The sequence below is a fragment of the Trachurus trachurus genome (genome assembly GCF_905171665.1).
Source record: "Trachurus trachurus genome assembly, chromosome: 8".
In the NCBI taxonomy this organism is placed as follows: domain Eukaryota; kingdom Metazoa; phylum Chordata; class Actinopteri; order Carangiformes; family Carangidae; genus Trachurus; species Trachurus trachurus.
In genome coordinates this window covers 22,952,255-22,979,795 of record NC_139905.1, presented here as the reverse complement: position 1 = coordinate 22,979,795, position 27,541 = coordinate 22,952,255, and the positions used below count along the sequence as shown (strand labels likewise).

At 48.7% G+C, this 27,541-nt stretch overlaps 1 protein-coding gene across 2 annotated transcripts in view; it reads right to left on the bottom strand.

The window, feature by feature from the left end:
• Nucleotides 1–27,541, bottom strand: part of tnrc18 (trinucleotide repeat containing 18) — a 49,678-nt gene that overhangs the window by 7,606 nt on the left and 14,531 nt on the right. Inside the window, exons 3-26 of one of the 2 annotated variants that reach the window (XM_083977658.1) lie at nucleotides 26,190–26,330; nucleotides 22,210–22,314; nucleotides 19,840–21,786; nucleotides 17,295–17,382; nucleotides 16,965–17,215; nucleotides 15,765–15,911; nucleotides 15,467–15,651; nucleotides 14,142–14,556; nucleotides 12,991–13,992; nucleotides 12,757–12,902; nucleotides 12,511–12,644; nucleotides 12,208–12,321; nucleotides 11,595–11,775; nucleotides 11,188–11,503; nucleotides 10,157–10,366; nucleotides 6,711–6,917; nucleotides 5,279–5,778; nucleotides 4,671–4,805; nucleotides 4,094–4,235; nucleotides 3,877–3,994; nucleotides 2,190–2,265; nucleotides 1,896–2,004; nucleotides 1,463–1,579; nucleotides 682–834 (exon numbers count right to left, since the gene is read on the bottom strand). In XM_083977658.1, coding sequence (XP_083833784.1) covers nucleotides 682–834; nucleotides 1,463–1,579; nucleotides 1,896–2,004; nucleotides 2,190–2,265; nucleotides 3,877–3,994; nucleotides 4,094–4,235; nucleotides 4,671–4,805; nucleotides 5,279–5,778; nucleotides 6,711–6,917; nucleotides 10,157–10,366; nucleotides 11,188–11,503; nucleotides 11,595–11,775; nucleotides 12,208–12,321; nucleotides 12,511–12,644; nucleotides 12,757–12,902; nucleotides 12,991–13,992; nucleotides 14,142–14,556; nucleotides 15,467–15,651; nucleotides 15,765–15,911; nucleotides 16,965–17,215; nucleotides 17,295–17,382; nucleotides 19,840–21,786; nucleotides 22,210–22,314; nucleotides 26,190–26,330 — 6,939 coding nt within the window. The remainder of the gene's footprint in view (nucleotides 1–681; nucleotides 835–1,462; nucleotides 1,580–1,895; nucleotides 2,005–2,189; nucleotides 2,266–3,876; nucleotides 3,995–4,093; nucleotides 4,236–4,670; nucleotides 4,806–5,278; nucleotides 5,779–6,710; nucleotides 6,918–10,156; nucleotides 10,367–11,187; nucleotides 11,504–11,594; nucleotides 11,776–12,207; nucleotides 12,322–12,510; nucleotides 12,645–12,756; nucleotides 12,903–12,990; nucleotides 13,993–14,141; nucleotides 14,557–15,466; nucleotides 15,652–15,764; nucleotides 15,912–16,964; nucleotides 17,216–17,294; nucleotides 17,383–19,839; nucleotides 21,787–22,209; nucleotides 22,315–26,189; nucleotides 26,331–27,541) is intronic. The other variant, XM_083977659.1, reaches the window with a different exon arrangement.

Genomic DNA, 27,541 nt, shown 5'->3' with positions numbered 1-27,541 from the left:
ATTGGCCCATTGCCATAATCCCTATAGTCATAGCAGTAGCTTCGTTACCTTTAATTGTCAGTGCAAGCTGTTTTTAGAACGGCAGAGCAGAGCCGCAAGCTGCTACGGAGGCTAATGGGATTTCTTGGTTTCCCTCATCAAACTCATCAAATACACAATCCAACAATTCCAAAACGCTCTGGTGGACAAGTTGTGACCTGCACATTCACCACGCTATGAGATAATAAAGGAACGTTACGAGACAGAGTTGTTTTCGAGGGAAATTCATGCAAAACCGCTGATGCGCGTTCCTGTCTGGGTAGTTTTTCGGCAAGCAGTCTCTGATTTTGCCTCGAAAACAACTCGCGTGGTGAATGTGCAGGTCACAACTTGTCCACGAGAGCGTTTTGGAGTTGTTGGATTGTGTATTTTATGAGTTTGATGAGAGGAACCAAGAAATCCCATTAGCCTGCATAGCAGCTCGCAGCTCTGCTCCGCCATTCTAAAAATAGCTTGCACCAACAAATAAAGATAACAAACCTACTGCTATGACTATAGGGATTATGGCAATGGGCCAATTTGCCAAAATGTTGAACTATCCCTTTAAGTTGATGTGTTAGAAATTATTGTCAGTGATGATTGATGACAAAAACCTCGTAAAGACTTTTACTAATCCATCTATTGGTTGTTTGGTTGTCTCACCTGGTTTGGGTTTGGGTTTGCGACCGGGTTTTCCTTTGATCTTGGGAGCGCTCTCCTCTGTCTTTGTTCCCGACTCTTTGCCCTCTTTGCTGCATTTGCGCACTCTCCTCCTGGAGCAGCTGGCCACGAGCAGCGCAGGGGACGGCTCAGCGCCTGGACAGAAGCAGAGAGCCAGAGGGGTTTTAGGTCGATCTTGGGAATTTAACACACACACACAAACACACATTTCTGGTATTCAAGCTTCTTAGCAACAGAGGACAAAAACTATAAAAAGGCAAGATGTTGTCGGCTGACACCATTATGTCTTTTTGACTGTGCGCATCTCAGATTCAACAACTTGGAAGCACCTTGCTTGCAAAAAGGAAATTATTTTTACCAGCTTCTAATGTGCAGAAATCAACAGGAATGTGTGAATACATTTTTTATTTTCATTTCTGTAAAGTGCTTTGTGCTGTTTCTGCTTTTGGAAACGTTATTTTGTCTCATGGTGTTTGAAGCCACAAACAGGCTTTAATCCTCACAAAACATATCCACATCTACTTAGGAGCAACAATTACACCCACCCACGCATGCACACACACACAAATTAAATGAATGACTATTTAAAAGTGCAATAAGGTAAAGTGTGTGTGTGCCTTTGTGTTTTCCTTCCCTCTTTCAACAGAGAACTGAGAGTGACAACAGGAAAAATCTAGAAAGGTCACAAATGATGTAGATATAATTGATATAAAAGTTCATAACTCGTATGTGTATGTGTGTGTTCGTGTGTGTGTGTTCTCACAGTGGATCTTGTAGTCTGGCGGCAGCAGTCTGATGTGGGAGAGGGGGATGCGGCCTGTGTCTCCATCGTCAAACTCCACCGTGATCAGGTCGTCGTTCTCGTCGATGTCTGAACTTCCTGTTTTGGGGCGAAGAGCAACAGTGAAGAGTTCAACTTTTGGATTGTGTGACTCACTTTTATCAAATACAATCAGCTGTTTGTGCAGCAGAGCTCAGGGAATTCAAAGTGTTCAATAAGAACAGAGCTCAGATCGCAGCTGTTCCCATTACCACCTGTCTCTTCAGAATAATAAACTCTGCTGTGAAGGAGCAGTCGGGTTAAAATCTCTTACAGTTGTTTTTGCTGCCAGGTGCAATTAAATTGTCCATTTATGTGAATTATGAATCGCTTTGTGCGTTTGTGCCGGGTGTGTGTTTGTGTGCTGCTCTTGTACCGTTGACAACCGTGCCGGGGTAAAGGCAGCGGTACTGCTGGCTCCAGTAGGCAGCGATGCGGGTGCCCTCTGGGAGATAGCGCACGGATGGAGGCTTCACATCGATGATCTGCGCACAGAGAACAGAGAAACCGTACGTGTCAACACGACGTCCACTTTTCATGCACTCACACATCGCTCCGCGCGGCAGACTCGTACGCGGCACTTTTCTAACAGCTTCGAGTGGCTCACGGCTCGTGCATCAGCAGCGGAGACGGAGATGTGAAGAAGGTCAGTGTGTGAGAGTTTACTCACAGCTTCCTGCAGCAGTTGTTCCAGGCAGTAGATGTGTGGTCGGTTCCCTCGCTCCCCCTCCACCACCACGCTGTATCTGCAGGGTCAGGGTCAAAAGTCTGGGGTCAGTGCAAGGGCTGCTGCCTTTTTTTTCTTTCTTTTCTTTTTACGACACTCTCAGACAGTATCCAGAGTCACATCGGTTCTCTCTCTCACGTCTAAATGCTCTCTTTGCCAGACACAGTGAGTCCTTATCTAGATCCTGACTGCTGTGATGTGTAGCAGGCCGGGGGGACGTGCCCTCCGCTACAGATACTGACTGACTGCTAGTACCTCATCGTCTGGCATGAAGCACCCACAATCCCCCTGGAAAATAAATCCTGTCTGAAGAGGGCTTACGTTTGTTTGTTTTCTTTTAATTAAGCATTCTTCATGCCAGAGTCAGACTGTTTCACATCAAGGACCCCCACTCAAATTAGACCATGGAACCCCCCCCCCATCTGTGAGGCTTTGTCCCAAGGTGACCCATATAATAAAATATTTTCTTTCAGATACTTGGGTACAGAAAGTGTTTGAAAATCCATTACAGGGTTCCCACTCTTTTCTTGAAATCATGTCCCAGGACATTTTCAACCTTGTTATTACGCCATACACCAATACATCCTCTGTCCCATTCATGGAGAAATGTTCTTTTCGACAGCTATACCTTATTCTGGACATGACTGTTTCTATGTTTATTCCTCTCTTACCCCGGTAAGTCTGATATAAAGATGTGCAGTGTATGCAGTCTAACTTATGAAATAATCTCTTACATGCTTAGAAACTGTGACAAATTTATCATAGAACAACGCATAAACTACACTGTTGGAGAGAAAACCCTCATGCTCGTGGTTCAAACTAGTAACACTCATCAACTCAAAGTCTGTAATTATCTCTCGCTTGGCACTTCTTTGGAAAAGGAATCCTGAAAAGGGTCTGAAAAAGTCAAATAAAGCTCTGGTAGCTGATGTTACGATGTGACAAGGACAACTCAAGCTTTTCCAGGACATTTTACTTTTTTTTTCTCATTTTCTCATTTTGCGTTTTCAATGACTGGAAAATCAGTCAACCATTTTCCAGATTTTTCAGGACGCGTGGGAACCCCAAGACCAATTCAGTCATACACTCATACACATTATGTTACTGATGGATGAAATTAGAGAGAAAGTAAATTAGTCAACGTATTTGCTGGGAACCCCGCTGCCTTACGCTAAGCTACCCACCTGCTGTATGTAGCTTCACATTTTAGATACAGACTTGATATTGTATTAAACTTCTCATCTAACTTTCACCAAGTACAAGAAGACCTGTTCCCAAACTACTGTCAGGAAGTTAGAGGACACTCCTGTATGTGTGACTCACTGAGAAACCAGTTGAAAACCTTGTTTCTGTTGTTGTACACTGTCTGTGAAAAATAAACAGGGCTGTGTAACAGCTCACTGTGGTTTGTCTCTGCAGCTATGCAACTGTATCAGGTACTTCTCAAGTCAAGGACAAACTTTGGAGGCAAAGGAAAAAAAACTGGAGCACACTGATTGATTTGCAGCTTTTAATAGTGCGAACAGATGTGAGCGTTTCCTCTTTTAAAGGCTGCACATCAATTACAGAGCTCTACTTAAGGAAAGATGAGAAGAAGAAAAAAAAAACATGGCCTCGTGTGTATACTCACATGTCAGGGGAGTGTACAGTGTTCACATGTCCAGCGTACAGTAGTTGGTCGTCCATTGGGATCAAAACTCTCAGTCCGTCCACCAGAGAGTCCTTATCCAACACACACTGCACCGGAGCTGAACACGACAACACAACAGAAAACATTTACGTCAGAGAATGTGTGTGTGTGTGTTTGGGTAGGCACTTCCAGACACTTCCTGTGTGTGTGTACTGACCCAGTGTGGAGGACATCTCTGATACGCTGTTGCTGCGTGTTGGGAGGAGTTCGTCCTCGCTGAAGCTGCTGTCCTGGTTGGGTTCAAAGTCCTCGTCTGCTGCCATGCTCTCCATCAGCCGGCTCACCGCCCCCCTGGACGGCTGCAAACAAACAACAACAAACAAACACTTCCATTTAACTCAACCAAGGTATGATATAACAGAAATAATCCTTGCCAGTCTGACTTTAGATTGAACCTGACTTTGGAAAACAGTGACATATTACAACACTGTTGCTGTTACAATACACTCCCTGCACCTTTAGCGTTTCCTAAACAAACTGGGCTTCTGACAGGTGGCAGCTGGAGAGCAATACAACACTTTGGCAGAGAAAATGTTTTTTGTCAAGCGAGAAAACACAACAGTGTTAATTAAAACTCTCTTCATGTCTCACTTTTTCCACGTTTACACATCAACCAAGGATGTAGAGTATGTTTTTCATGTTTTTCAGGCCTAATAACTTAAATGTTCAGGGGTTTTGTCCTTGCTGAGATAATGAAGTTAACGACTTTGCAGCTGATCCATCATTGCACTGACCTCTCTGGCCTTGGTCTTGGCTTTCGGTTGGCTCTTGCGTGGCGGGCTGAGGCTCAGAGGCGCGGGGCCGTCCGTGATTGGACTGCACAGAGTGGACGGGCTCACGGGCAGCGGAGAGTCCTTCAGCTTCTTTTTCTGCTTTTCAAAAGCCACAACACACAGAGTTACACCATGCATATGAATGAGTGACGGCGCTAAGGACCAACTGGACAGATTTACGCCCTTACAAACACACATACACATGCTCACACACGCACACACACACACACACACACACTGGGGGTGGGATGTTGCCAGGCTGCCTGCAGTTGTCCTTTCTTGTCAGCAACACGACACAGACAGCAGGGGAGTGCTGCAGTGACTGAAGTACTGGGAAACCCTGCTGGCACTCTGACACACACACACACACACACCGTCTCGCTCTCACACACACACACACGGTGTCAAAGGAGACAAAAGGATGTGAGGGGACCAGAGGAGTGAAGGAGGAGCAGAGGAGTGAATCAGTAACAGTAAAGACAGTGAAGATGAGAGAGGAGAGAGGCCTGCGTGTCTTTTTCAGGCTCGTCTCAGGAGGTGAACAACAAGCCGATGAATTATTGACGAACCTTCACCACGTCTTTCCCCTCTCTGCTGGGCGGAGGGGGCTTGGGTCTGGAGGTGGGCTTCGGGGTGAGAGGAGGAGGAGGAGGAGGAGGAGGAGCCGAGCTGGAGGAGGAGGAGGAAGAGGAGGAGCTCTGGCTGGCGGGAGCAGGGGCCGACGCGGGCATCTGATTGGCTGAGGTAGTGGCGTCGTGGAGGAAGATCCTCTCGCTGCGTCGGCGGTTCCAGCCCTCGTCCTCGCTGAAGCCTCCCGTCCCCGCGGGGCCGGCGGCCAGGTCGAAGCTGAATCGGCGCGGCGACCTGGGCGAGGGGCGCGGTTTGGGGAGGGGCTTGCGTTTGACCGGCAGAGATTCGTCTCGCTTGGTGGGGCTGGACTGTTCGTTGCGGCGGGTCGCCGGGGGCAACAGAGGGAGCTCCGGGGCGGAGCGTTTGCCGTGCAGGAGGGAGGGAAACTTCCTCAGCCGCAAGTCAGAGCCGGAGTCGGACCACTCGTACTCTGGGGAACCTGACGGAGACAGGAGAGGGTCACATGACGCACACACACACACACACACACACACACACACACACACACACACACACACACACACACACACACACACACACACACACACACACACACACACACACACACACACACACACACACACACACACACACACACACACTACAGTTACAGCTCCTCCCTCGCCATGCAGCAGTAATAAACTAAGGTGTTAGATTTTCTGAAATCAATAACACTGTGAAATAGGACTATTGATCAATTTGAAACTAATACATAATTCAAGGCTGAATCATTACACGCGCCCTATTGTGACAATTACAAATGAATGAATATTTAACCATGAATCAATAACATAATCGGGAGCAAACGCTCGGGCGGTGAACCTGCTCAACCACAAAAAACACAATGATAGTGTGTGAACCCGTGTGACACCAGGACAAACAGCAGTTTGTGCCATTAACAGTTGTTAATCATTTTCTTTAAGCATAAGGTAACACTTTACAATAAGGTACCCTTAATTAACATTAGTTAGTACATTATTAAGCATGAATTAACTGTTTACAGATATATTAACAATCATTATGTATTACTTAGGATTAGGAAACACATTCATTCATGTAGCCTATTAGAAAGCAGTCAATTAAAGCCTACTACTCAAAGTTAGCTAATAAATTATTAAGTAATAATAGAAGTTGAATAATGTAATTAGTTATCAGTATGTATGCATTACTCAGCATTAATTAACACATTAGTTTATATATTAATGCTTAATAATGTACTAACTCGCGGTAATTAAGGGACCCTTATTGTAAAGTGTTACCAAGCATAATCATTAACTAAGATTTATAACATCATTTTAATCCATTTCCCATTTTGTTTCATTTTTTTTTCCTCCTTCATTTGCAACTTGTTTGTGTCTGCTGTGTTTTTACCCAGAGTGCTTTGCCTGCTGTGGTGTTTGCCATCGTGGAGGAAGCTCAAAGGCACCGAGCTGACAGGGATCGCGCTCGCCGCAAACCTGGCCAGAAGGCCCAGCCCGCTCTCCTCGCAGCCGCCATCATCCGAGTCGGACTCGTCCTCGTTGTCGTGATCGTCGTCGTCGTCGTCATCCTCATCGTCGTCTTCGTCCTCTGAGGTTTCTGTTGCAAAGAAAAGGCCGTCAGTTGAGGGGAATGAGCGCGGGGCCGCAGAGTGAGTGAGTGTGGGTCAAAGGTCAAATCACTTCTTATTGTTTCTACTGACTGTGGACACAACGGGCCGCGCCACAGAGAAGACGAATTAGCAAAAGGAAACAAGATCAAGATCCGACTTTTCTCAGACAAAGACTGAGCTAAGCCCTGGGTGGAAATAATACAACAGTCTGGATCGTACAGTAACACAATCACAGTCCACACAATTACCCAGAGGCGCACACACACACACAATCTGTACTAAAACTATATGCTGAGCAGAAACACCGGTGCAGAGAGAGAAGATAGCTCATCCAAACCACTGCAGCCTGCCTTCACACTGTTACACTGTCTATGTGAGATACAGTGGGAGAAGCTGCCATTTACCACATGCACATGTGAGCCACACACACACACACACACACACACACACACAACAGCTGCTGAAACCATGTGAACTGAGAGTCTGACTCACATTTAACTTATTACTGTATCTAAAAAAAAAAACCTTCAGAAAATGTGACAGAGAGAAGAAACTGCACTTATTCTTCACTGAGCTTGACAGGCTGGAAGAGCACGCAAAAAGCAGCGCACACACACACACACACACACACAGACATGTCAGTTTATTAGGAACAGCTGGCATCAACTACCGCAGAAGAATAAAGCAGCACTGCAATAAATCCTCCCGTCACGACGGTGTCAGTGTTTGGTTTTTGTTTGTATGAAGTGTTCAGTCAAGAGTGGGATCATTCTGGAGGACGTGAGGTGGTTAGACACAAAATAAAAACTGATCATGACAGTCTTCGTGAAGGGAGGGTTTTCTGCAGGATTAGTTTCAGCTTGGTCGACCTAATAAACTGAAAAGTGAGTGCAGACACACACACACACACACACACACACACACACACCGTAGCATACTGTTGGTTAGCTGTGTATTGCTGGAAGTGAGCAGTTAGGTCCACGGCAACAGATGAAAGGAGAGCGTCTCCTCAGGGGGTTAGGGCGTTAACATTGAGGATGGATTCACAGCACAAGACGGGTCTGGTTAACTTCTGACCACGCCCAGCTGTGATGTCACCATGAACAGGAGTCCACCGGTACATCATCACCACGGCATGATGGGAAGTTAAAGGGATAGTTCAACATTTTGGCAAATTGGCCCATTGCCATAATCCCTATAGTCATAGCAGTAGGTTCGTTACCTTTAATTGTCGGTGCAAGCTATTTTTAGATCGGCGGAGCAGAGCCGCGAGCTGCTCTGGGATTTCTTGGTTTCCTTCATCAAACTCATCAAATACACAATTTAACAACTCCAAACCAAACAAGACAGAGTTGTTATAGAGGTAAATTCATGCAAAACCTGTATTTACCTCGAAAACAACTCCATCTCGTAACGTTCCGTTATTATCTCATAGCGTGGTGAATGTGCAGCTCACAACTTGTCCACGAGAGTGTTTTGGAGTTGTTGGATTGTGTATTTGATGAGTTTGATGAGGGGAACCAAGAAATCCTCCGTAGCGTAGCTCTGAGCAGCTCGCGGCTCTGCTCCGCCGTTCTAAAAATAGCTTGCACCGACAATTAAAGGTAATGAACCTACTGCTATGACTATAGGGATTATGGCAATGGGCCAATTTGCCAAAATGTTGAACTATCCCTTTAACAAACTTGTTCAAACTTGAACGAGGCGGTGCACACGTTGTGCTGTGAATCCACTGTGTGTTAACAGCAAGCAGACGATACAACAAGCAGGCACTGAGAGGACAGCCCTGTGAGGCCCCTTGGTATAATCTTCATATGATGTTTGAGTAACCACGGTTACCCTTCCTTTGCAAGCAGTGGTAACCATGGTTCTCATTATATGGCGCTAATTTGTGAGAGTAAAAAAAAAAAAGAAATAAAATAAAACCCAAAAATGATTAAAAAGGTAGAAGTTAATGTTCTGTAGATGTAGATCAATTTCAGCATAGTCCATGTTAGCGGTCAATAAGAAAAAAAAATAGAGGGAGGGGCACTTCCTACTTACAGAGCAGGTGACAGGGGTGTGGCCTCAGGCAGGGCGGGGCAGCGCGGCGACGAGAGCGCAGCCTAGCCGTAGCGTAGCCTGGCCTTAGCACAGTCTAGCTCAAGCAAAGCTTTAGCCGCAGCGTAGACTAGCCGCAGCGAGGTAGCGCGGGCTCAAGGCTGCGCTAAGTCCTTTGCCCAAGCTTCTGTAATGTCGCAGCGGCAGCAGCACAAGCACATGGAACAGGCTGAGAGACACTCAAAGCATCATGGGTAGGACGAAGGGGGGAGGAAGAGGGTGGGGGGTGGGGGTCAGAGGTGAGGAGGGAAAGGTGAGAGGACAGAGCAAGGTGTCTGAGAGAGCAACGTAAAAGGGAAAAGGGTTATTTGAAGGTTTAGTAGACACAGAGGAGGAGCTCTATTGTCCAAATATCCCCGACATCTAATACAAACCACTCTTAGAGCATTTCACTTCCCACACAACATCAATAACCAGGCCACATCATCAGGAAACATTAGGTCTGATATAAAAGAGGAGAACCATTTTAAAGAATAGAAAACGAGCCAACTAGCTTTCAATTTCTCTCATCTATTAATTACACTGACCAGGAAAAATCATCTCTGTCCAAGCAGATTCAGCTCTGTGTGCTCTGCTTCATTCTGCTACACATAATGTTTCAAGTTCTCCTTTAAGCCGAACTAAAGGGATATTTGACGAACAGAGCACTAAAGGATGTGTGAGGTGCAGTGGCAGCTGGACGGACAGACAGAGACAGAGACAGACAGACAGACAGACAGATGAAGCAGACACAAGGACCACAGCGCTTCGCTTTCTGTACCAATCAAATCAACACCTTTAATAAAGCTTATAGGTACCAAACTGCAATACAACAAAATCTGACAATTCACACAAAATTTTTCAAATGTACAAATGCTACAAAAAACGGTTTTGCAATCCAGGCAATAAAAAAACACCATAGAAATAGGTAAACTCTTGTTTCTTTTTTTCTTTTAAAAAAAAGGCAACTTTGCAGAGAAGCCAGCAGCAAGAGAGGTAGAGATCGTCAGGCTAAAGCACAGTCTGAAGACAGCGGCCTTAGCCAAAAGCAAACAAAGACACGAGCTGTGACAAGGCTCAGAGACACGGTAGCGCCTGGCTCGACAGCGAGGGGGGGTGGGGGGGGCTGTAAGATTTGGTCAGTAACCTTGGTCGAAGGAGTCGTCAGAGGAGCTGAGGCCCGCTTCCTCCAGCAGCAGGGATAAGTGCTTGTGTTTCTTCTTCTGAGACTTCTGGCTGGACAGCAGGGATGTCGGAGACGACCGCCTCTTCCTGGCCAGGTTGCCGTGGGAGCGCGTCCCTGAGAGAGGAGGAGGCCAGCCCCCTCGAGAGGAATTGTGCTCCTCTGAATCGGAGTCTGGTGCGGAGAGAGTGCGGTTAATGTTTAGTGAGGTCAAGGAGGTGAAAACAAAGAGTCAGACAAAAGATGATTTCTGCTCCACTGCAACGTCAAAGAGATCCTGAAAATTAAACCTGTGTTTGAACCTAACACCCGGCCGGTGAAAGCATGCAGCACGATGGCAACGCTGATCCAGAGAGCAGGCGTGAAAAGAAGGAAAGTGTTGAGATGAAAAAAATAACAATCCTATACTCTACGAGCCAACCTCAGGTGCTACACAGATGAAGAGAAATCCATGGAAAATCAAATAAATATCTATCTAGTTAGTACTCGAACAGATCAAGTCTGGCAGAACCCTATGAAAAGACCAACACGAGCACTGCTTTAGTCCGTCTCTCTGGTTTCCAACTTCACTACCAACTTGCTCCTTCTCAAAATGTTAAATCTTTAAAAACTATTCCTAAAATCAGCTGGACACTGCACAGTTTAGCCAATGTTACTCCAGCAGGTGGAAATACCACATCTGGACTATCGGGACTATTTTCAGCTGCGGATTAATACACATTTGAAGTGTTGACGACAGCAGGACAAGTGAACCACCCTGTCAACACTGTGGCTCATGATGCCAAACACTGGTTCACAGATACATCTACATCTGATACTTGTTATTTGACAAAACAAACTCAAACGACTATTACTAATGTAACTAACAACTCTAACAACTTTCCAACTCACAACTGAAACATGACTACTGCCAGTCGCCGACCGTCTCTGACTGCGGATACTGATGACGGAGTCTGAAAACAGTACTTGCACTACATTATTGTCGGAGTACTCACTGTTGGAGCAGCTGCTGAGCTCTGATCTCACGGGAGAGAACAAAGCGGTCTTCTTCTGACCTTTCACCTTCTGGATGGTCTCGGAGGTGGACGCCTTGGCAGCCGTCTTGTGCTTCCCTCCTTTGGAGGCCGAGTGGACGGCGCGCTCCTTCACGCGGCCGTCGGCGGACTTGCCCTTCGACTTGTCTAATTTCCCGCTGGAGGCCAGTTTGCGGGAAGCGCCGAGCGAGCTGAGCTGCGACAGCGACAGGGCTCTGTCCAGGTCCGAGGCCAGCTGCTCCTGCTCGCACACGTGGCCGCGCTTCGCCTTCAACACCTGAGGACGGGGCAGTTACAATGGATGGGTCAGGGAGGCCGTGTTACACCGCTGCTGAGATCACAACGTGCTCTCGTGAAGGAGGACTCACCTCCAGAGCGTGGCTGGTGGACGGCTCGTGGTCGTTCCAGCTCTTCTTCTTTTTCTTCTTTTTCACCTTCACTCCTCCGCTTCCCGCCTCCATCTCCTCCTCTTCTCTGGACACCCTGAACCTCTTCCTCTGTCCCTCCCCGGCTTCAGAGTCCTCAGAGTATTGCACCGTCCTACCCACCCTGAGACAAAGGACATTTCACAGGTGCATCTCATAAATGACAATATCATGGAAATTTCTATTTATGTCAGTAATTCAATTAAAAAAGTGAAATTAATACATTATATAGATCCATTACACAGATAATAAAACATATAATGTCTTTATTTATTTAATGTATTTTAATTGTAATGATTATGACTGACATTAAATGAACACCTAAACTTCAGTATCTCAAAAAATTTGAATATTACAAAAGACCAGTTTTTTATATGGAAATGTTGGCCTTCTGAAAAGTATGTCCATCTGCACTCAATACTTGGTTGGGGCTATTTGACTTGAACTACTGGAAATAGACTTTTCCATGTTATTCTGATTTGCACCTGCACGTGCATCAAACAAAACCCCAGTAAAATGTGACAGAGAAAAGTGTGAGTGCGAGATCATCACTCACTTTCCAGGCCTGCTGTCCAGTTTGGGAGGTGTGGCCAAATGTTTCCTCTTCCTGGGTCGTCCTCTGCCCCGTCTGGTTAGACTCCGCCTCTCGTCCTCCTGCTGCTGCCGCTCGCTGACAAACAGAGGAGAGTTATGTGTGTTTGTCTTGGGAGTGGAGATGTGGAAGCAATTTTTTTTTCTGCAGGTGTGTAATAATAATAGCAACGGGGGTGATTAATCTGTTCTGAATGCAGTTTTCTCGCCAACACGTGTGTGTGTGTGTGTGTGTGTGTATGTGTGAGCTGTGTTCAGCGGCACTCACTGCTTGTCCCTGCGTCTCTGCAGCTTGCTCAGCTCTCTCTGCTTCTCCTTATAAGTCTTCTGCAGCTCAGCCAGGTGGACGCGGTATTCCACTTCCACGGCGTCCAACATGTCCACAGACATTTTACTGTACAGCTGCAGGAAAGAGACACAATGGGTGGGGAAAAAAAGGAGAAAAACTGTGTCACAACATTTCACAAACTGTCATCCTTTGGAGAACATGAATTACTTTTCCCCCTCGTCTCACCGGCTCCTCCTTCCTCTGCCTCCAGCTGTACTTCTTGTTGGGATCCAGTGTTCTGGGCAGATCGATGTGGGACTGCTTCTCTATGGCTTCCAGCAGGATCTGTCTGCTCGCTTCAAGAAGACAGTCCAAACCCTCCAACGTTAGATCTGGACAGAGAAGTAAAACGTTAAAGTCTTATACTCTCTCTCTCTCTGACCTCTTTCCACCCCTCACCCCTCTCTCACGCCCACTCACCCTGCCCCTGGCTGATCTGCTCCATCTCTCGCTGGGCCATCTGGCTGAGCAGGGCCATCCCCTCCAGCGCCACCATCTCCAGAGGCCCCGCGCCGCCGCAGTCGTCCCCCACGGGAGGAGGGTCCTCCGTTTGTGGTAGGAGTATGGGGGCGGGTGGGGTGCCGGGCCGGGCCTGGGCCGCCATCTCGCTGGCCGTCAGCAGGGCGAGCATCCCCGCCATGGGATCCTCGGGGCTGATGAGCAGCGGGAGCGGAGATTCGGGGGCGGCGGGGGGATAGACGGGGGTTTCGGCGACGCTTTCTTTCTGGCTGGGAGTGTGCGAGTCGAGCAGAGTGTCTAGCCGTTCTTGTTCACACGCGGCGCTGGGGGGTTGTTCTAGTGGGACGCACTTCTGAGCCGACTCATCTGGATCCACGCTGATGCACGATGGGTACCGTGTTCGCTCCGGGTCCTTGGCGGCCTTCGGTTTGGGCTCGGCTGCGGTGAGTGGAGGAGGGGGGGGATACGCTGCCTGACAGGAATAAGACAACACTTCCATTTTGATTTGGCCTCCCTCCTTCTTCTCCGCTCTGACGTCCTCCAGTCTTTCCCCGTGTTGCGGTGGAGGACTGGGCACGTGCAGCGTTAGCGGCGGAGGCTGGGCCTGGGGCTTCGGGGCTTCTCTGTCCGTCTCTCTCTCCTGGATGACTCGGACGGGGCTGCAGCTCCGCCGAAGGGGGCCGAGGGGTTCTGGCGTCATGTCCAGCTGAGATCGTTCTACGCCCGGTTCCTGTTTCAGGAAAGATCCCGTCTTGGAAGGTTCTAGTTTCTGAGGCTTGATGTCGGCGTCCAGGAGCCTCGAATGCAGGTGTGCCGAGGTCAGGGGAGCGGGGGGTGGAGAGCGCGAGCGATGGGGTGGGACCAGTTCTGCTATTGCCCCTGTGGGTGGTGGGATGTGGTAAGGGGGGAAAGGTGAGCCGAAGGGGGCGGTGATGGACTGGTAGGGGTATCCAGGAGGGAGATCTGTGGAGGGAAAACAGAGGTCACACAGAGGCCAGATGTGTCGACGGAGCGGCTCATCACAGCGTCCACAGGATACTGCAGTATTTCTTTTTAATATGCGCTGTCCCTATTCAAATAAAACGTTATCATTATTATTATGTTCAACTCACCTGAGTAAATCCCCTGAAACGCTGCCGACGGCGGCTTCTGTCCCTCCGTCGGCTCCCTCCGCCCCACCTCCCCCTCCTCCGTCGCCTCCTGTTTAGGCCGCCGCGGCGAGGACGGGGGCGGAGAGGCGGAGCGGGGGGAAGGCGGGTGGGGCAGGGGTGTGGGCGGGTGCGCCAGCGGCCTCTGCCCCCCCTCCTCCGACTTGAGGGTGGTCACCGGCGAGGGCAGCGGAGGCAGCGGGGTGAGAGAGGACGTGGAGGGGGTCGGCGAACGGGAGGGAGGCGGCAGTTTGCGAGGATGTAGGACGGGCGAGGGAGACGGGGAGGATATGGAGGAGGGTCTGGGTTTGGGGTCCACGTTCCGCTTGTCTGCTTTGTCGTCCAGCTCCGGCCGGTGCTCGCTGGCCTTTAAACGCTCCTGAAACACGGAGAAGACAGAGCTCGGTTCACTGCACTGTGTGTGGTGATGGGAATAACGGCGTTACTTTTTTCAGTAACGAGTAATCAAAAAAAGTTACAGTTTCCCTCTTTATAACAACGTTACTAACAAAAAAATGCACCGTTACTTGACTCAAGAAGTCCCGTCACAAAATAATACACCTGTTAAAGTGTACATTATATACTGTACAGTGTACACATTGTTTTTCAGTCAGTCAACTAGTCGGAAAAAAGCCATTTATCTTCACGCAGGCAGCGCGTTGCGGAGCCTGTGCGGAGGGATACTGAGTGAGTTGGTTAGTCCCAGATAAACAGGGTTAGGGGGCCAAGTCCAAGCAATTTCACATATTTAAGCATTTTATAAAAAAGTTATGCAATAGTTTCATTTCCTGGTAATGAGTTACTTTTATAATGTAGCAATTCAATTACTAACTCATTTACTTTTTGTGGAATGTAACTAGTAACTATAACTAATTACTTTTTTAAAGTAACGTGCCCAACACTGGTAGTGTGTGACATGTGCGTCCACCGTTCAGGCCTCCATCACTGCTCAGTGTTGTAAACAAATACAGCTGATTTTATGCATTAAGACTTATCAGTCACACCTGTATCTATACTTCACAGTTTCTGTAACATCATATTAGAAATTGAATTGGTGATCAGTGTTATTAATATAACACATGGTTGCTGCAACATGCTGCTGCAACAACGTCATTAAATATTGCAATATTTGCAGTGCTGATATTTTCCTACAGCCTTAATGTTGTGTGTTGTTTGACTTCCCTTTTAGAAACTAGGGGATTTATACAAAACACGTGTTCATGTACTTCCATACAGGATTTGTGTAGTTATTAATACGTGTGTCCCCTCAATGACATAGGTCCACTTACGACTAGCTGTGCGTTCCTCTGTAGCTCCAGGACCTGCGCTGTGTGCTGCTGGATCATGAGCAGCTCCTGTTGCCGGAGCATCTGCTGCTGGGAGAGGAGCTGGAGCTGGGCCGCGTGCTGCAGCGAGCTGCCTGTACCGTAGACCCCCGACCACACCGGGGCTCCACGCTCCAGCACATCACCGCCTGCAAGTGGAAGACTATTTGTTTACCGTCGTTCCCAATGGCAACATCTGTCTCAAAGTGTTTATTTTGATGCAGTTTTATGAGCGACACAGTCGGCAGATTGGCTTTCGTACCGTAGTGTGACAGGTGTTCAGTAGGGATGACGATTAGCTGTCCGGACTGTGGGTCCCTGGCAAACTGGTAGGAGGGGGGTAAGGAGCCTGGCAGGGAGGGGGGGTAGCCCGGGGGGAGGGTCTGGTGGAGCGAGGAGGGACCGAGGCCTGAACGAGACGGGACGGAAAGAAAACAATGAGAAAGAGTGTGAAAAGTGTTGGAGGCAGAGAAGGTGGGCGGAGGAAAACATCTCAGTCAAAGCTGAAACTCTCCTTCACTCAGAGTCTTCATCCAGTATTTATACCCACACTGAGGCCGTAATGGATTTACATGAGAGCACACACTGGATTTAGCTTTTGAGATGATTTTGTCTTTTTCTCCCTCAGTGTCTAGACAGAGCCGTCCCTTAGGGGCTCTGTGCATGCATGCCTATCTGTGTGTGTGTGTGTGTGTGTGTGTGTGTGTCTGTGTGTGTGTGTGTCTACATGGTCAGATGGCGTTCACATAAGAATCTGAGTGTGTGTATCTCGATGCTGTTATTTCTGGAGGAGTGGGTCTGGAATGTCCTGCAGAGATCGGGAATGTCTGTGGCACTTGACCCCTGGAGGCTGTTGCTGGACGGCCACTCGTCAGATAGAAAACTCCTCCTTTCCTCCGCCAATCAGAGGAGGCTTACTGACACGCGTGTGTGGACTTAAGCAAGTATTTCTTTAGTACCAGGTTGGACCAACTCTGATTACAGAGATTGAAACAGAGATCCACCTTAATGATGTACGTGGAAGTATCGCTCAACATTTGTCAAACATGTGGAACTACAGCCGTTTTCGGCTCGATGTCACGGTGATGCGATGGAAACACTGCGCCAAAAATAGAAGTTGTGATAAAAATGTAAAGCCTGTTCAACCAATGAGCATGAAAGTGTGAGGATCTTAGATCTAACAAGTCCAAAACACTTTCACACAACACAGGAGAAAAGCAGTCCTGGTGCAGGTGCAACTGATGATTAATTGTTGATCAACTAATCAATCATTTCAGCTCTGAAGCGCTTCCAACTGCTTCCATCCTGCCGTTGAATTCCTGAAATCGCTAAATACAGCCTGTGAGCGCTTTAACTATTACGGAAATGTGTGTCCAGGAATGTTAAGTACAATTTCGGGAACATCTAAATATGTGCGGGTCAGAGTTAACGAGGGTCTCCGGTCACGTGCGTGTCCACTTACTGTACGGCGAGCTGGAGAGCCAGACCGGTGGGGCTCCAGGCCGGGGCATCCAGGGGTGAGAGGTCAAAGTTGAGGGATCTGGAGGCCAGCGCCCTGCCCCCGCCAGGGCCGCCCCCCCTGTCACCATAAGGTTGGGGGTCATGAGGCTGGGGGTCATCATGCTGGGCGTTAGGCCGCTGGATAAAGGCGCCGGGTGCATCTGCGTAAACTCCGCCAGCTCTTTGGACTCTCTGAGGAAACCAGACATGTTTCTATTTGATGACGTGTTCAGAAGAAGATTTTATGAGCAAAAAAGTTCTTATGGTGAATCACACCCCTCCCCTCCCTCACCTGAGCACTTTCTCCTGCTCACGCTCCAGTTGGCCGGCCAACAGTCTGTCATCGTGGTGACGGGACCGCTCCTCCACCCGCTCCTCATCTAAGACAGGTTCAGGCATGATTAGATGTGGCGGCATGGCCGAGACTCCTTGAAAGTTTAATCCCACATGTAATATACATTAAAGAGAAGAATATGAGCTGAGGAAGGAGAGATATCAGGTGGTGGAGAGGTAAAAAGATATGTGGGGGAGAAGAGAAAGAGAAAAATGGGTGAGAACAGAGGAGGGAGGGGGAGAGGACAAGGTGACACCGGCTCTGTAACCGTGACACGGCACAACATGTCAAAGTGAGAGGAGAGGCTAAAAATACAATGTTGGGCCAGAGCCTGATCACAAAGAGCGTGTGCACACACACTGTCCAAACACACACACACACACACACACACACACACACACACACTTAGGGAGTGACAGCTCGTACTCCGAGTGTCAGCTCTTATCAGTTATTAGTCCAGTGCCGCTGGAGATGTGTGAACGTCTCCTCTGCTGCCTTACTATACACACCACTAACTAAGAAGGCCAGTGGCAAAAGATGGAGAGTGAATAAAAACAGAAAGATGGAAAGCAGCAGCAGCAGCAGCATTCAACCAAGACATCCAGAATAAACATGAGGATCTCCTCTGTGTGCTCTTTCCCTTTAACCCTCTTCCATCTCATCAATGCTGACTGAAGGTCCCTGAGCAGCAGAGAGGTTTTATACGAGTGTGCTGAACCCTTCAGTTCTGCTCTAGAAATGTGAGTGGTGTGTGTGTGTGTGTGTGTGTGTTGCCTGTAAAGGGACAAGAGACTTTAACAATCCCTGACATGCTCCGCAGGAAAGGTTTCAAGACTGTTACCAAGGTTACAGGGAGCCTGTCCCACATGCTATCCTCCCTGCATCAGAAAGCCTGCGATTAGCGCCGCACACGCCCCCTCTCTCTCCCCCGCTCCTCCATCGCCAGCCCCTCCCTCCCTCCCTCCCTCCACCTCGCACTCTTAACTTCTTCACTTCCTGATATGCCTCTCTCTCCTCTCGTCTATCAACCTATCGATCTTTGCCCATCACTCCATCTCTTATCGTTCGCCTAGCCCTCTTCTTCTTTTTCTCCTCCTCGGTCCCTGCTCCCCTCCATCCATGCATTCAATCATTCGTCCGTCTATTTGTGTTTTCAGTGTAAATCCTCTGCTGTTTATTTAGAGCTCTCCTCTGATGCTATTAAACCAATCACTCTGCTCAAGCAAAGAAATGAATAAACCTCCAACGGGGGTGCATGTGCATACACACTCACATGCAGATACACAAACATCTACAGAATCTAGCAAAAACACACACACACACACACACACACACACACACACACACACACACACACACACACACACACACACACACGTCCCCATATACACTCACACACGCACGCACGCGCACACATGCAGTCTGTCATTCTCAAGACTGATCCATTGCTTAGCAACGCACCCATGGTCTTATTGTAATTCAGGGCTTGTTTGTAGCTTTTAGCTGCACTCTGTAATGACATGTTTAATGCAGAGAGGGTGGAGGTGGGGTAGAGGGTGGTGGGGTGGGGGGGCTAAAGAAAAGAGTGGAGAAAGAGAAAGGGGGCCTGAGGTGGACAAGGAGGGAGTGCCTCTACAAAGACCTTCTCACAGAGGAAGGAAGGGTGGGTAAGGAGGGAGGCATTCAAGCAAGTGAAAAGAGCAAGAGGCGGCGAGAGAGAGAGAGAGAGAGAGAGAGAGAGAGAGAGAGAGGGAGAGAGAGAGAGGGAGAGTGTGGGAGAAGGGGGAAAGGCATGGAGCTGAGAGAGAAACAGAAACAAGAGGAAAGACAGAGCGATGGAGAGGGAGCACTGTCGCTGAATGACCTTGACGTCCAAGAATAGAGCGCACTATGGCAGGAATTGCTATGCAGCACACAGAGCCAAAGTGACACGCCAAAAAAAAGAAAAGAAAAAAAAAGGTCCTTTCAACAAAACACATCCCATGACATAATTAGCAAAAAAGTTATTTTCATGATTCCAGTCACGTTGGTTGGATGAACACCTCAAAGTCAAACAGGGGCTGAGGAAATATGACTTTGATCTAAAAGAAAATGACTCCTCTATTATTCATGGAAACCAAAATGAGGAATCATTTGTTCTTGGTTCATTTAACTCGGGGAACCGTGTTCCCTGCAGTACGACTGTGGGAGCAGCGGCCACATTGTAGAGTCAAAAGCAGAAGCAGGAAAAAGTATGTTGGATAAATGTTTCAAATACATTGAGTACACTTGATTTAACTTGCCAGAAACGATCAAACATGAAATGACTTGTGTGATCTTCAGCACCTGACTCCGGCAAGTTGTTCCAGCCTTTTAGCCAGTGAAAATGGAAAACAGCTATAAGTGGAAACACTGGGGACTGAGTATCAGGAAATATTCAGCTTCCAATTTGTCGCTCCATCGTTCAGATGCATAAAAAAACAACAACTTCTTACAAGTGTTGAGCTGAAGGTGTTACAAGTACCTTTAATAGTCGTCTGCAGCAGCGGTCTCTGGGTGTCCGGCGGTCCGCCCGTGGGTTTGCTGCTGCTCCCGCTGTCTCTCTGTCGGGCCACGGCCACAGCGATGCCGACCGGGGGGTGGCGCACCTCGCCCTCTCCCTCTCGGCCAAACGAGCGGGCGCTGTCCGGCCGCTCCTGCTCTCTCTTCAGCTGGGGAGGGACCCTCAACGCCCCCGACCCGGCCGACCCCATCCCCAGCCGTTCCCTGTCTCTCTCCCTCTCCCTTTCCCGCTCCCGCTCTTTTTCCCTCTCCCTCTCGGCGTCCATGCCAACGTGAGCCAGGCCCCCGAAGGGCCCTCGGCCGTCCGAGGCGAGCCTGGAGGCCCCGGGGCCTTCGGCGCCGAAGTTCCCGCTGTATTTAATGAGGCTCTGCATGGCCGAGACCTCTGTGGGGTCGGAGCCGGCTCCCCCGCCCCTCTCTCCGCCGCTGGCCCCTCCCACCAGCGACCCCCCGGGGCGGTAGAGGGCTGATGGGTCCAGGTAGCGTCTCTGACTCCCCTCCTCGCCTGCACGCCCGTGCCCGTGTCCGTGTTGGGAGGGGTGAGTCTGGGGGGAATGGCTGTGGGAGTGTGGGTGGTTGCTGTTGGGCCGGTGGCCTGTGTGAGGGGAATGGGACACTTGTGTGTGTGCTGGCTGGCTGTGGGGCGAGGGGAGTGTGTGTCCGTGCTGGGCCGCCAGCGCAGCCATGTGAGTGGTGGCGTAGTTCGCCAACGGGCTGATGTTATTCCACTTGGGCTCCGCCCCCGCCCGCTCTATACCCAATCGGATTGAGTGTTTAGAGATGTCCCTGGTTTCGGGGCTGAACCTCGACTGGCTGGAGGCGTACGACGATGAGTCCTGGCCCCGTTTACCGATGGAGCCGTTGGAACAAATGACAGACCCTTCCTCTCTCTGATTGCTTGATTCGCCAGACTGGGAGAGTCGAGGGTGATCCATCAGGCTCCTCTCAGGAAACCTGTAGCTCTCCCTCTCTCTCTCCCTCTCCCTCTCTCTTTCACGCTCTCGCTCCCTCTCCCTATCTCTCTCCCTTTCCCGTTCGCGCTCCCTCTCTCGCTCTCTCTCCCTCTCCCGTTCGCGCTCTCTGTCTCTTTCGCGCTCTCGTTCTCGCTCTCGTTCTCTGTGTTTGTTGTCACGGGCCTGCGAGGCGATCTGGATGGGCCCGGCCCGCTCGTCGTAAACCTCCACAGAAGGCACATATGTCGGGGCGCTGACTCTCTGCTCTCTGATAGGCTCTCTGTGTGTGGGTGGGGGAGGGTGGGGCGGCCCGGAGGCGGAGGGCTGGAGCGCCGGGGGGAGGGCGTACGACACGTGGAGGCTCCCGGCCGCTGTGGCCGCGGAGTCGTTCCTCCTCTGTCTGTCTGAGTGAGAGTTTGAGTTATTGGAGTTAGCGTTAGAGTTCTGGTGGTGGTGATGGTGATGGTGGTGGTGGTGGGGGGGTCGAGAGCCGCTCTCCTCGTCCCGACCCCCTCTGTCTGTGTCTGGCGCGTGGAACCGGCCCGCCGCCCCGCCTGGCGGGAGGCAGGGCCGCGGAGGGGACGGCCTGGACCGCGCCTCCACCACGGAGGGCTGAGGGTGCGATTTGTGCTGGTGGAGGTGAGGATGGAAAGGCCAACTGTCTCTGTCCCTCTCCGTGTCCCGGTCCCTTTCCTTCTCTCGTTCCCGGTCTCCGCTCCTCGCCCTGCGGTCCTCCTCGCTCCTCCCGTCCTGCGTCAGGTCCACCACGCTGTGCGGCCGCTGCTCCTCCCTCGACCGCTCTCGCTCTCTGTCCCTCTCCGCGCGGTAGTGTCGGTCCCTGCCGCAATCCCTGGACGTCCTCTGAGGGGGGGTCGAGCTGGACGGGGCGGGCGGCGGCGGCGCGGACAGAGGATGGAGCGGCGACTGGCTCAGGGAGGCTGGTAGGTAAAAGCCATCTACAACACACAAAACACAGAACACGTGAGTCTACAACACACCGCTGAAAGTGATGATAAAGACTCATGCATACTGCAGCGCACAGGCAGAGGTGGAGGTAATAAATATTTAAATGTTGTCTTGCCAAGAAAATGTAACTATAATAGTCCTACAGAAGAAGTGCAGCAGCGACAGAGAGGAAGGAGAAAAGTGCTGTACATCATAGCAAGAAAAAAAGAATCGGGGCCAAAACTGGTCCACTTGTCAGCCTGTCTCTGGCTGCAGGTGTGGCCCAGTTTCACAACTCACTGCAGGTCTCCTCGCTAAAATGAAAAGGTTCAACACGAAACCTACAGCGGCTGATGTATCACAGGATATGGAGGGGTATGTACTCTAAATTCAGCCATTTGTCTCCATGAATGTTGTGGATGACAGTGACTGACCTTTATGGGAGTCGTAGAGAGGGTGCTGGGAGAGCGCGGGAGGCTCAAGGTGCCCCAGGGACAGGTAGGGGTTGGAGTAGAGGCTGCTCGGCAGCGGAGGGTAGCCTGAGGAAACCAACACACAACACGTCAGACACCGCACATCAAACTCAACACAGCGGCGATGCATCGGTAAAGTAAATAGATGAAGACAGAAGCACTTTCCACTGAGAAACAGAGTATTACTACCTGGATTTAGAACAACTATTTTTTCCATAGTTTGGCATTTTCTAAACTCAACTTCTCCAGTGTGGCGATTTACAGCTTTTTACTTTCATATAATTGCAAACAAAACACAACTTTTGCTCTTTTCTCCTTTGCGTTCGTTTAATAATCTGCATTTTATTTTGTTTTTGTTAAATTCAGTTTTTTACGCAACTTTTATTTCTGTTGAAACACGGAAATGTCCTCTTGTGTTGTATACAAATGAAGTTGCCTTCAGATGTCTCCTTTAATGTTTCATTTATACATTCTGTTTAAAATCCACATGATTGAGAGAGTAATCACTAATGATTAGTAATCGTCAAGCTGCAGCACTACTTATATCCACCTATAATTGATGAGTAACTAATACCATCAGCATCCCCACTAAAGGAATAGTTCACCAAAAAATGAAATGATTTGATACTTTTAAAGAAATAAGAAAAATCTTGTCTGCCACGGCTTCCGTAGTGCAAGTGGGTGCACGTGTGAATCGTGTGAATGTGAGAGCGCGCCCCAGGCAAAATTCAATACAGGACTGTTTAGGCTGTCAAAATGTCCTAAATGACGTCGTTTCGAGTAAACTCTGGACTATATCCCTTCAGGACACTTGGATTGCAGTGGACGAGCAGTGTGGAGGAAGATTACAAGGTTTTTGTGTAGTTTTATGGACGTCGTTGTGTCGGGCGCTATTGACTCTCATATAAGGATTTCGTTGAATTTCATTTTTTGGTGAACTATTCCTTTAACACTGGTGAGGCTGGATTTCAGATCATTACATCACTCTGCAGAGCGACCACCTACAAGATAACCATGTGACCTGTGGCACTAACGTTTGGTACAAAACACTTAAAGCAACAAGGGGAGATTGAACATCTAATCTGAATATTCAGATTTTATTTGTTATCTGTGAAACTCCAAATGAAAATAACATTGTTAGTGTGAGAACGTCAGACCAAACACAATACGTGCAGCTTAGCTAGTGCAATACAGTTTTTATATAGCTGCCGTGCTTCAAATAGTCCGTAGATAAACAGACGTAGGTGAGTGTGGTCAGTCGGGTCAGACCCCAGAGGAAGTCGGGCTTTGATGAGTCTGATGGACAAAGCTCAACATGAATCATGTTCTGATGCTCAAACAATCAATTAATCAGCGGTCTGAGCTCCACCTCCATAAATGTGAACCCACATAACACACAGCATCTTCCTGAACTTTCCACACTGACTTAACCGTTTACACTCGACCCGGCGTCACCCGCAGACTCATTTTGTTCATGAGGTCAGTCTGGGTTGGCGTTGGGCAAGAGTCTGCCCGTCAGCCAGCTGCTGCTCTCAGAGACCAGATCTTAATATAGACAAAGCCCTGAGCTCTGGTGTAATGCTCTGGATCGCTGTGTTAGGACCGAGCTGACCGCAACTCTGACACTGGGCGGGTGCGACGTCGTTAGGCCGCGAGAAAAAAACAACAACTTTTTTTTAAAAGAGCTGCCACCCAGAGAGGGCGAGACATTCCCTGTTCCCACACTCCAGCCGTTCCAAGACGGTATCAAAGACGCCGCTGCCGTTCCAGCGCGAAGCAGCCGGGAGAAGAGCCCAAGTATAAATCCGTCTGCTCTTAGTTTTGAAAGGCAGAAATGGAGAAGGCGGCGGAGGCAGGTGGCGGGGGTGTGAGTGGTTAGAAGAAGGCACAAGGAGACGGAAATATAAGAGGAATGATGTGACGAGAGTAAAGGAATGCGGGATGGGTTTCTTTCAAAGCTTCCTTTAACCACAGCTAACAGCTAACCTTGATCTCCGGCGGCTTTGATACGGGGTTCCTCTGCTGCTACGGCGCATCCCAGGCATATCCAAAGTCTGCCTCGTAGCTGCTGCCCGGAAACCTCTCCAGCTTTTAGTAACTTTAGCTGCTATTAAAGCCAGCCACCAGGTATTAAGAAGCTCTCTCAGGCCGTGAAGGATTCTATTCATATCGGAGCAAGAGGAGTCTGTGTGCGCTTCAGCCGGCTGGAGCTTTTAGCTTCTTTAGATTTAGATACTCGACTTCAATTCAGGCTAAACTCTAAGTCAAGCGTCAAAAGGTCCATCCATCCTTTATCCCTCCCTTCTTTGGCCCATTATACAGTCAAACAGGGAGTGTGCAGGCAAAGCTGATGAGCCAGGGACTGACTTGTACAACTTTAAGTCACCCTCCTTCAATTTTCAAAATGCAGTTTTTCACACAAAATTTTTAAGCTTGTATTTACATTTTGTGAGTCTGAGTGGATCCTCCATTCCTGCACCGTATCCACCTTTCGTTCACACGTACAGGTGATTCACAGACATGCATGTAATACGGTGTTTAATGAACTGGGATATTTTGAGAAACACACTCATTTGTTCTCTAGTCGAGCGTTGAGGCTGCAGCCAACATCTGATTAGCCTCGCTGAGCACAGAGAAACTAAAATGCACCGTTTTATGAGGGGTTGTAACTATTTATTGGCTCTGAACATTTGCCATAGTTGCAATCACGTGTCAGTGCCGCCCCCTTGAACCGTCCCTGAATTGAAGAAAGAAGGCAAGACAAAGATCTTGAGGAGAGAGAAAAAAGAAACACATATCACACACACAATCTGATTTGCTGTGTTTGAAAATCTCCGAACGAGATCTGTCACGCAGGCGATTGCAATCGGCTTTAAAATGAACCCCTAAAAAAGAATCCGTTCGTCCTTCTCTCTTTACCTTGCCAAAACGCACTGCGAAATGTGTTTCCTCCTATCTGACCTTCTACTCCAGTGAGATTTGATAAGGAGACGCAAAAAGGACACGAGGAAATGAGGAGGGAACAGAGATTCAATCACTTACTGAACAGCCCACGAGCACAGAGACACAGAGAGGACAGAGTGGTCCAAGGAGAGGACACAGTATATATCCTGAAACATGCATGCAGTACACTCCGACAGGTAGACAGTGACAGGGCCGCTATAAACCAATTTAAATCCAACAAATATAATTGTTTCTAAATGTGAATCCTCAGGTTAACGTATAAAATATGAGCACCATGACGATATCAGAACAAAACTAATCACCCACTCTTCTATGCAGTATTTTTCCAGTAGCACAGTTGTATGCATTATTGAGCTGACACTTGCTGAGCCACAATGTAAACACCTAATTTATTAAGTAGGTCAAACTTTATTAATATATCGTACATTCATTGTATTCCTGCTATGCAGCACTAAATGTATGTGTGTGTGTGTGTGGACACGCCATTGTGTGTCTAAAACTGTTTGTAAGCTAGGTCAGGAGAGAGAAGCAGGAAAAGTGGGGCAGGAGAGCTACAGAGAGACAGACAGAGACAAAGTGCACATTGGACAGGAAGCTCGAAAAAAGAACAGAGGAGAGAGGAAGATAGATTACAGTAACACATGACAGGCGAAAGTAAGAGAGTGGCTGCGGACACGGGCGGCGAGACGCATTTAGGACAGAGCCAGGAGCGGAGCTACCAGCGGAGACAGAAATGGAACAGGATCCCACTGGTGTAAGCAATGAGGAACAGAAGAGGGACGAGCCTCCTGGGCATTGGACGGGAGCGGACTGGGAAAAATGTCATGCAAATATGATGTCACATGTGTCTTCAAGCATTTGAATTATGTAGCGAGACAGAAAAAGAGGACAGAAGCAGAGAGAGAGAGTGTGTGTGTGTGTGTGTGCGTGTGTGTGTGTGTGTTGGGGGGTGTTTGCTGAGGCGAATGATGATTTACCTTCATGAGCGTGTGATGCCCAGAGCTGAGCCATCTGCAGACTGCTGGGATTGGCCGATCTGTACGCCGGGTCAGAGGTCAGGGGGGAGGGGCCTGGGTAACCTGACAGGAAGTGACCGGAGCCTGATGGGAAGGCGTCGCCTAGGAAGAAAGAAACAAAGTCTGTCAACCCAAACTAATGACTGACAGAGATGATCGATTCATTTCATACCGTACATTCTGTCACTTCACTGTGCGAGTGTGTGTTTGTGCGCGCGATCGATGCACTCTGGTGTTTCTGCGCCCGAGCAGTCTGTTGTAATCACATTATTACCGAGCCACCATGCACTCTGTCTCAACACAACAGACCACAGACAGACTGCGCTCTGAGGAAAAGGACAGTTCATGTAACCACGACTGAAAACCACAATCGTCGCAACAGGAGAGGAACCATCCGCTGGTGAGAAGCAGTGACTTAAAAGGAGAGGCCTCCACCTCGTTGGATCAACCTGACAAACACAAACTGTCAGATCCATCCCCTCTAGATCACCCCAGAGAGAATATTTACCTCCTCCAGAAGACGAGTCAAATTCACACATAAAGCATGGACGATCTTTCTATGGCCTGTGTTGCTTTTCACATGCAGGGCTCCAAACTGCCCCTAAATGGGGGCATTTTGCCCCTAGAGCAAAGGAGGTTTCTGCACACTGTCTTAACTCACATTGTAGTTTCAATGAAAGCACAATGTCTTTTTCTGACTAAAGTTTGAGACAGTGCAAGTCATTTTTTCACCCACTTGCGCATGTGCAAACAGTAATTTTGACGTTGGGCAAGCGAACAATGGATGCATACTTTCTCCCTGGTAACTGTAGTGGACCAGAGGCGAATCCTGATTTAGAAGTATTGATTATCAAAGTATTTATCAGTAACAATGTGAAATGTGAATATTTGCTTTGCAAGTCGAGTTAATTTTCTTGCACCCCTAAAATCTTAAGCTAAGGGCCACTGCTTCTAGTAAAAAAAAAAAAAAAAAGGGTTAGTCTGGACCCCTGACAAGAACTGCACAGATTCATTTAACCCTCTGAGACCAACAGGAGCGTAATACGCTTCCAGACATCAGCCTGTATTTCCAAAGGTGTTTCTATGTAAACATGAGAATGCTCCCAAACACATCTGTGTGTGTGTGTGTGTGTGTGTGTGTGTGTGTGTGTGTGTGTGTGTGTGTGTGTGTCTGGACTTCAATTAATGCAATGACTGAAAATAATCAGTCTTCTGTCTGTTCATGAGAAATCATCACCAGCCATCTTTCTGGGTGATGTTTCGTCACCTGACTTCATCCGGGCTTCCCTATTGGCTGCAGCAGGTGATGTCAC